Raw genomic sequence first — 10,458 nt, forward strand, 5'->3', positions numbered from 1 at the left:
ATTAAAGGCATAGTTTTCGCTAGCGCATTATTAATTTGATATTTCATTATTTTAAGGTGATCTAAAAAAAAACAATAAAGTTTACAATTATTTGTTGTATTGATAAAGACTAACGTGTCGTGTCGCAACAAGATTATACTCGGATTAATGGAACGCACCCGTTGCGTAGTTTGCTCAAGTTTGCTATTTGCTTGCGACTGGGTTATCGCGTTGTAAACATTTTTATTATTTTTTCACTTTTTGTTTATCCTATAGTGAAAATATCCTGACAAGATAATCACTTAATCATGTGTTTATCTTAGATATGTATAAGTTTTCACCTTATACTTGAATAAAAACGGACATAGCTTAAAATGTGGGGTTCAGCAGTGTTTTTTGTGTTTGTTTGTTTTCTACAATATGTGGCTGGATTTAGTCAGCTTTGTGGTAATAGATCAGAGGTTAGCTGTACAACTGAGGTAATTACATCTTACTTTTGTGTATAAATAGAAAATTTAATTGCAGCAATCGGTATTGATTTTTACAAAGAAAGGTAGCAAGGCATTGGTTGCATTATCTGACATATGCGTCCTTGATTACTCTGACCTGTGTTTTTCCTTACGAATACTCTAAATAACATTAAATATCTTAATAAATAATATGTATAGATTAAGATGTGTAAAATACTCTCTCTATGCTGTAAAATATATTTCTCATTAAACCAAAACCAGGCACAACTTGATCGTCAAGGTTAATCATTAAAGCATAAAATTGTCTTAATCAACATTTTTTGTTACATTAGATTTTCTCTGTTTACTAGATATCTTAAACACAGTCATTACTAAAAACAGGCTGAAAATAAAACTGCACTAGACATAAATCCTGCTCTGTCATCAATCAATATGTAACATAATCACACATTATTGTGCAAATGTAATATTTTTGCATGGCATTAAATACCATTCTTTTGCTGTAATTCTTGTATAAAACTTGATCAGCGAAGGCAAAACATGATCATGGCAATGATTTTTCTTTTACTAAAAACTGTAAACTCATTACTCCACACTACTTTAAGTGTAATACTGAACAGCCAGTCTAGAATAATAATAAACACACTAAGAACTAAATAAGAACAAAAATTCAAATTTATTGAACAAGGCATTCAATTCACACCATTTGTAGTTGTAGGTCACATAAAAAGTGACTGCAAAATTACTTCCTGAATTTTTAAAACTATAATGATGACAAATTACTTAGTTACATAAATATCTTAATTATCCGTTTTGCACAATGTAGTGTTGTGCACAATTTGATATAATCAAATGACTAATGTTAAACAATGTGTGATTAGTTCAATTCGTTTTTTTTTTAGATGTATTTATTTACATAACAACAAAACTTATTGTAATACTTACATTTCTAAAACTATATCAATACACAATGAACATATGCATAATTTTCAAAGCATCGAAAAAGACATCTTCATCCTTACCAAAGTCGGGGAACATGCCTAGAAGGCTGGCTGCATTGCCATGTTGTATGGCAATGCTAATTGTTGGAGCAAAATTCAGGCCAGCCTTCTGGTCATGGGTAGAGTATACCAAACGCTAATTTGTCTGTGTTAGACTTGTTGAAGATGATAATTCATATTTTTTATAGGCTTTTTGAACTTTTTATAGTTATTTGATAAAACTGTTAAATCAAATCTATTAAGAATCTGGTCTCAATATCAATAGGTGACTGCCCGTCAGACTGACACTAGATTTTTATATTGTTTATATAAATTGTTTGACGTTCAAAAGTGCCATATACTGGTCTAATTGAAATAAAGAATTTGACTTTATCAATGATTTGGCTCTAATCTTCATTGTAGATGAAAAAACCCCTAAGAATTCTGAAAAAGAAACTCATGTTGTATGTTTATTATCTACATAAAGCAGCTCTTAAATGTCATAATTGGGTCATACATAATCAATACATAAATAGACAGTTCCTACATGTGAAACACTAGTACTTAGCTGCATCCAGTTGGACATGGACAACACATAAACATAGTTTAGGCTGAAGCTGGCAATAAATACTTCAATATTTGTTCAAACATTCTTACAACACCAATTTAAGACCTTATGTAATGATTTTAACTGTGTTAAGTAAATAGATACAGAAATTGGAAAGTGATATATCACTATGAGTAGATATACATTTACAAAAGTAAAAACTAATTTTAGGTTAGTCAAAGAAATATTTAGTACAGAATTTACTGTTTTACTGATTGTGTGTAGAAAAACTATGAAATAAATAAATGTAGTAACATGTAAAGAGAATTTTTAATATCCTTTTTGGCTACAGTTGCTTAAATTTGATGATGCAAGTCTTCGCTGACATGCTTTTTGAAACCATTAAATAGATGTTGTAGATAAAAAAACTTTGGATAGGGTAAAATAAAATGCAAGTATGCTACCAAATATCATCTATAACACTTCACATCATTAATACTATAAAGGCCAAATCCTGAATGTGTGTGTTTGTGCTCTAAAATACTGTAAAAGAACATAAAAAAATTCATGTAGGTAGTAAAAAAGTCTTTGTTATTGTAACCTTCAACCATTGCAGATTCTCGGCCAAAACCATGTGGACTATGACATGTGCAAGATGAAAGTGTATCAGCCAGACAGCCCTGAATGTGGTGCTATGACCTTTGGACCCCTCTCACCCAACACCCATATTGGAGGGGTCGTCCTGAAACCCTACATCATGACTATGCTCCATTACGACAACATCAACCCATTTGCAATGAACCATACCGTTCTGAATATAACATTCAATAACATTAAATGGAAAAGTAAGTTGTTGTTTATTAGGTTATGATTAAATTGTTTTGAATAAATACTTTAATTATAATTTTTTTGACTGATACGCGTTTATCTTTTTAATTAACCTACTTAATATGTGTAAGTAATAATTTTAAAAAGCTAACATAATGCACTGTTGTTTAGAATAAAATATGTTTTTTTGTATGTTCATAATATCCATACTAATGTTTTAGTTTAGTTTGAGTCCAGATTATGTCAATGGAATATTTATCGATTCAAAAATTCGTGCTTAGATTTTTCACACATAGGTATGTTTGAGGAGCTGTTATAATGTCAAATCTCTCTTCCAGCCATGAAATTCCGTTTCCAAGACAAGTACAGAGACATGAAGAACCACTGCAGGAACATAATGATATCGAACGACGTGACAATTGACGATCAATCGGTGCTCTACTACGACTGCTATTGGCCCAAAACCGATGATAAGGACGGACAAAGCCATATTCTAGACTTCGAGGCGACCACCGACGATGGAAGCGTTAATAGGGGACAGTATTACTTCAATATACCGTCAGCGGAAATGCTAAGTAAGGATGCCATACTATTTTGATTTTTATTGCGTAGTTTATAAGGTATATTTTATGTTTTCTTTGAGGGAAAATTGTTATGACCTTTGTTGTCGGATAGTTTTCTGGATTTTTATCAGTTGAGTCTATCTTTTAGGGATAAGGGAATGCGTCAAGTTTATTTTGCAAGTACTGAGAGATAATGTTAAATGAAATGAAAATGAACTCTTTAGCTCCCCAAATTTAGTATAAATAAAACTTTGGCACCCATAACTAAGAGTGTAAATATACTTAAGCTAATTTTGTTAAAACATTTTCTGTTCATATTTATTTCTTCAATTTATTCATCCATCCTTCGGATTTTATGGAGTCACAAAGGGACTGTTATCTAAATAACACTTGAATACCGGTGATTCACATATAGAAGTCGTCACTTGTTTTTATTTAGGTTAACAATGCAAGTCTTACAATACGTGATTACAAATAATATGTGATTAGGTAGAGAAGACGATGTAGAGATTATGTACTTGAATATTTGTATTCGATGTAAACCCTAGCTGATATGATAACCCAATCAAACTTAATAAGAACGGTGTCCGCATTGTGACGCTCTTAAAATTGTTATGCGATAACGTCATTCATTATTTTATAAGTATTTGCTTTTGTTTGATATTACGCATACAGTCCTAAACTTATTGATAATGGTTTCATACATATTATTGTAACGTTGCAACCTCATGTTAGCCAATAATAGACTGATGACTGATATAAGTTGCGTTTATGTTTTCCTAGTCTAAGTTTAATATTCTCAAGAACAGAAAAGCTAGTTTTTCCTTATTTTGCATCTAAATATAAAACAAAATAGGCGCTTTTCGATAATCGTTGCTTATGCGACTTCATAGACGTGATTTTGCGTTTGAGCCCATCTAGGAAATTAATTTTATATACTTATACTGTAAGTGTTTCGATCTTGACATAATATATTATGTTTAATAGTCTGACTATTCGGTCATGAGCCACTTTAACTTCACACAAAACCATTATCAAGGGATTTATGTGATGATGTTCAAACACTGCCAAACGAACACCATTCTCACACTTCACATCAATTCCAGGTTTAACGACAACCGAGGAGAGATGGAAGCCGTTCATATACATAGAGATATTCCCAGGAGTGATGCGCCTACACATAATGCCGCCGCCTCGCCAGCTGAAGATCACAGCTTACCATATCAAAGTGGTCACCACTACCAAGGAAACTGTTCGGGAGGTCAAAGCCACGACTATAAGGCTCATGAATAATACTGATGAAGTCACGTACGACTTTAATTTCGTCGGATCGAACGGATCGTTCAGTTTCGTGGTGAAGCCCCTACATGACAAGTGTGTGACGAAGGACTACGTTTGTCAGGTTGTCGAGAGCCCGAGGATTATGATAAGTAAGTTCTTGCCGGTACAATTTTTGGAGCATCCACTGTTATGTTATACGTTAAAGATTTTTTAAATGGTTTGTGGCGATAATCTAAAGCAAATAGAAAAAATTACTAATAAAGCTGTTTGATAGTAGAGTGTCCAACGTAAACAAATAACTTAAAATTTTAATATCATCATCATACCCTTGCCCTTATACTTACCAATTATTTTATTTGTGGTCGGCGCAACATACCTTCCTCTTCCATACCTTTCTATCGGACGTCATCTCACAAGAAACACAATTTGCAGCCAAATCGTCTTTTACAAAATCCATCGATCGTTGTTGTCATAAATAACTTAAAATAGTTATTTACTACTATTGTAGTATTTTCTTGGTATCTTACGGCTTAAGCCAACTATCTTGTTCCATAATTTCCTTATTATCTTTAATTTTCTTAAATTCTATCATCGATTCCAGGCAGCGAACCGCAAACCCTGAACATCTGTATAGCCAGTGTGACAGCCCTGGTCGTGGCGACTCTCTTCGCGTACTACATCGCGCTGCGTCTCATCAGGCGCTACTGGTGCAACGACAGATACAAACTGGCTATGGGTATGTTAATAGTGTTGTCATTGTTTAGTGTTAACCGCCTGTTAAAGGCTGATAGGTGTGGGAGAAATACGACACGAATATTTTTTAATTTAACTTATACCATATTGCATACAGAAACGTACATTGATTGACTCCCTCATTAATGATGCAGGAAATGTAAAAAGGTACATCTCTATTCTGTACTCACGTAAGAATTTCGGCTCCTTTTCAGCTCCGATCTGGCCGGTAATAACCAATATAGTTGCGTGACCAGATATAATGTAATTAACATTTATAACGTATCACGAAACTCATAATACACTGACTAAATATGTTTTCCGTAATTTACTTGTTTAGTCACAGTAATTATACGATTATTTCTAGTGAATGTATTATTTTCAGGCATCGAAATACCGATCCCACCGAAGATCCTCGTCGCGTACTCTCCCACGAACCGCCTCCACGCCGAGTGCGTCTCGTCCTTCGTCGCTTACCTACGATCTGAGTACGGCTTTGAGGTCATGTTCGACGGCGACATCTCTCTCACATCACACGGCGACCCCTACATCTGGGCCGAGGAAGCCTTCAGGTTAGCCTCCCATGTCCTATACATCGTCGGACCCCCGGTAGAAACAAACCTTTACAACAACATCTATGACAAACCCATCATAAGCCCTCTTAAAGACGTTGACACTCTACTGCTCTCTTTTATCAAAGCCACCAGAGCCCAAAAAAGCTCAAAGGAAATAATCAACATCAGGTTCAACCACTCCAGCATGCAAACTCCGATCGAAACATCGTTTGCCCCGAAATTCAAGCTCATAGAGGAATGGAATAGCCTCATATCGTTTTTATCCAAAAACTTATTTCCGAAAAGGCAAATTATGCGCACTGAGAAGGGCAGGTGCTTTTTGGACGACTTGGCTAGGGCTGATGAATTGTTAGGTGGGAAGAAGGACGATTTGTATGTGCAATGCGAGAGGAATAAGAATTTTGAGAAAAAGATATTGTTGTAAGTTGATATTGTACTGGTTTATGGGCACAGTTTAGGATGGGCGACTGTCAAGAGGTGGGATAGTTACAATTCGGGGTCCTTTGTATTTCTTAATACTTCGATAGATGATGTTGCTGTCAGTACTATGACGCGATTGTTAACCGCCACTCTGTTAAATGACTAAAAGATTTCGAGGAATCCCGAACTGTTGTAGACTTGCACCTGTTTGACGCGTACGGATAGCAACGAAAACTAAAGATTGTAAAAATCTTGAAAGTATACAAAAAGTTTTGCGTTGCTAACTGTGGTTGAATAAATATTGTTGGACTAAATAATAATATGTCTTGTTTTCAATGTTGTGTAGTTACATAAAATATTAATGTTTAATAGTATTTACCAAAATTTTCATTGTTCATGTAATGTCCCCTTTTCTATCTAGTTTCTCGTCTATCCTGTTATTTAAGATAGCGATAAGACTGCGATACAAACTGCATTTAAACTATTTCATTATGTTACCAAAATAAAAAATAAAAATAATAAAAACAATTTTTAAAGCAAAGTCACATTGCTTGACTATTTTAGTTAACTAAAATTAGGAAAAGAAATGTTATATCAATACTCATATTATTATTTAGTCGACAAACTATATGATATATATTTTTCGATCAAAAGTTCAGTATAAAGGTTTATTTAGTGTTACATAATATAAGAAAAATATAAATTGAATTTGATAATATATTTATCGATGTAATACGTTGAAAAACAATGTCTGTGCAGGGCGTATACATGGCACTCCCGAAACGTATTTTCTTTGATAAGTAGATACATTATTCCGTTGCGATAAGGACGTAATCTTCAATGTATATCTGTCCCTCTTGCACAAAGATTGTATATAATGCTCTCCCTCTTTATTTCGCAACGAAATTATAAACCTAAGATTAAGTTGACTCCGATTAGCCTATTCTTTTATTCCGGCCCACAAAGAGATCTGTTATGAAGTGATAATTTTCTCTTTTTGAATTGTTTGTTAGTCGGCCAGTAGTCACATTTATTTTTTAAATGTACAAGAGATAGAGTACCAAAGATACAGTATGAGCTCTTTTGGGCCCGAAACAAAGAATAGATCTGATTAGGTTTATGTTGTTTTTAGTCACGTGTTGTTAATTAATCGTGCAATAAAAAATAGCATTTATATACCCTACAGTAAGGTTAAGTTTTACCTAACAGTCTTATGATAAGATAGTATATTTTGAAATATAAACCTTACTGCTAATAACATAAATGCTAGTTTCAGTATTCAAATATAATGTATCGGTTCTTGCACTTACCAGCCTATGTATACGTCTTCGGGGATTCAATAATATTTTTGTGGTTATTTATAATTGTTGTCTTTCCCAGTGATGCACTTCTTATGGCTTGTAGTTTAAGTGTTTTTATATTAGATTTGTACGTTTTTTTCTGATCTTCTAAAATGTGTAAATCACTTTTTGAACGCCTACTTTTTTCCCACCATTAAACGATTTTTAATGTTTTTGTCTGTTTTTTATTTGTATATTTTATATGATGTTTTCTTTTTATAAACAGAGATGAAAATGACAACTCTTAAATAGTCGAATTTCTCAATGTAATAATGTATTGCACAAATGATCTGCACATGTTCATTTGAAATAATTATTTACATTCCTTTGTGTTTTCGTTGTTTAATGATTGGCGTTCAAAATGTAAAATAATTAAATGATTTAAGAATAATTTTTTGTAAATTAATTCCATGCATATCTTAACTGTCGGTGGTTAATAATGTAAACGTTTAGTAACTACAGCTGTGTGAGACGTATTTCCTTCTGAGTTTTCCAGATTGTTCTCTTGAAATTTGGTGTGCCATACTACACTAAATATAAGTGTATTGATTCTCTGTAAGATTTTGGTGTTTACAGCTTTACACTGCACTAAATAACTAGAGTGGTTAACGTAAGATATCGTTTTGATATCGAACTGACTAATTAATGTTAAAATGTATTTAAGACGCACAACTATCAGATTAATGTTTTGCGTAGTCTCTGAGGGTGCCACCTCTTGAAGTAAAATGTGCTTGCGTGGAAGAGTGACAGCGCTCTGCATGACGTAGAGCGATGTCTCTTTTAACAGAAATTGAATTATTATAAGCGGTGGTAGGCCTTTTTTAGTAACTGTAGAGAACTTCTGTTTAAAACCTTTTTTTAAGTGAACAATGTTCCAAAGTATTTTCGTTTCATAACTTATGCTTAATTACAAAGGCCATGGATTTTAATATTTGTGTTAATAGAAAGAAAAACGATGTGCAAAAGCAAACGAAACGCCAGATGATTCTATTGGCAACTTAATTTTTTATTGATAACTTATTAGCTCTACCGTTGTTGCTCTTACTCGCAACTTATTAAGCGACAGCATTATATAGCCCAGACCCATATTATGACGTGTCAAACGAAAACTAAAGAATATGAGGAATAGGAATGAAGCTATTCAATGGGTAAATCTTTTTTTTCTGCCACCTAATGCAGTTGACAAAACTTCATAAACCCTTACGCAGTGAAATGGACTGTGGAGGTCTGGTAAACTGTTACACCATGTATCAGTAGCAGTATTGAGTTGAATCAAAGACTAGAAACCGCGCCCAATATTGTTTAGAAGAAAATGTAAGAAAATACTTTTTAATACTTCATACCTTGGAACATTGAATACTTTTTATAAACAAATGAATTATAGCTACCCTTTTTTACTATTCGCAACCCAGTAGGGTTTAATAACCCTTTGCTTAGCTTTTTAAACCTAACTAAACATATGCGTAACATTGATTAAATTGTATTGCCAGTATAAAATAAGTAGCTTTACTTAGTATTGCCAGCATTAATAATAAAATTGTTATTGATATAATGCAGCTCTAGTTATTTAGTGTTATATTTGTACCTTTTTATATACCTGTTTCCTCGTTGATCTCATTGGTAAAAACTGTTGGAGTGTGTTCTATCTCGATACAGGACTTTCAATTATTAAGCTCAAAATATTATACCTTGTGATGTATTTTTATAAAATAAAGTCGTACATAACATGCAATTTTATGTGTTTTTAGAACCTTTCCTTTACTAGCATCTGTAGTATTATTTTTCTTATAGTTACTTACGGTTTTCTTTGATAAATATCTTTAATCGTGAAAAAGCCACTTATAAGATTAATGCTTAATAAAATGTGTTAATTAACGGATGGCAAAACTAATATCATATACGAAGTAAAGTTTTATGAAAGGAAACCAAGAAAAAGCAATTTATTATTATCATTGGTTTATTTATCACGACGAGGGTACACCAAAACACCAATATGGAATGTTGTACATCATACAACGTAAGTCTAACATACACTGAGCAATTTATTGGAAGATATTGAAGTGACGAGAAATTAAAATCAATGGTCAAATAAAATTATACATAAAAATAACAATTTTCATAATTATAAATAAAAAAATTATGGACGTAACAAAATACTATTTTTTAATTATTAATTCCAATTCTAAAACTAAAATTGTATTTAAGTAAAATACAAAATATCTACTATGAGGACTTTGTTTCCACAATAAAAAGTATTTTGTTTCAATGCATTGTTACGCCCATTCAGAGTCCACATTAAAAAAACAACAACGAAATTAATAATATAGTAGTAATGACTAACTAGCACACAGTGATACAACATGATTATGCAATAATTAGCTTGAGTTTGGAACACTAAATATTGTACATTTACTCATAAGATTTGGGCATCGAACCGCAAAGGAAACAAGCTACATTGTACATTATTAATTTTAAAAATTCATTTCTTTTTTACGATTAATAATTATTAATCGCAATGCTGTTAATTTGCTATGACATACCAGTCCCAAGCATACAAGCTATCATGAATAAGATAAGAAAATTAGGCCGTTAAATTTAGGGTTCCAAAACCAAGCACACACACACACCTACCTATTTACATCTAATCCATACACCTATAAAACCATCACTAAATAAAAATGGCAAATAAGACTTACGAGCCATCACAATTCCAAAATAGTATCTGTCAAAAAGTACATCAACT

General features: G+C 32.7%; 1 protein-coding gene across 1 annotated transcript; it reads left to right on the forward strand.

Moving 5' to 3' along the window:
• The first annotated feature begins 160 nt into the window (after window positions 1-160).
• Window positions 161-9,447, forward strand: LOC113498993. Its single transcript, XM_026879292.1, has 6 exons — window positions 161-458; window positions 2,593-2,821; window positions 3,143-3,379; window positions 4,474-4,797; window positions 5,250-5,384; window positions 5,766-9,447. Exons 1-6 carry the CDS (start codon window positions 354-356, stop codon window positions 6,377-6,379), a joined length of 1,644 nt encoding a protein of 547 aa, XP_026735093.1. The 5' UTR covers window positions 161-353; the 3' UTR covers window positions 6,380-9,447.
• The last annotated feature ends 1,011 nt before the right edge of the window (window positions 9,448-10,458 follow it).

Source organism: Trichoplusia ni, chromosome 11 (genome assembly GCF_003590095.1).
Source record: "Trichoplusia ni isolate ovarian cell line Hi5 chromosome 11, tn1, whole genome shotgun sequence".
Taxonomy (NCBI): Eukaryota; Metazoa; Arthropoda; class Insecta; order Lepidoptera; family Noctuidae; genus Trichoplusia; species Trichoplusia ni.

Excerpts from the sequence above, each read along its gene's own strand:
- LOC113498993 (XM_026879292.1), top strand. The coding sequence starts at position 354 with ATGTGGGGTTCAGCAGTGTTTTTTGTGTTTGTTTGTTTTCTACAATAT. Across the intron at positions 3,380-4,473 it reads ACCGTCAGCGGAAATGCTAA|GTTTAACGACAACCGAGGAG; the intron begins GTAAGGATGCCA and ends CATCAATTCCAG. Across the intron at positions 4,798-5,249 it reads GAGCCCGAGGATTATGATAA|GCAGCGAACCGCAAACCCTG; the intron begins GTAAGTTCTTGC and ends CATCGATTCCAG.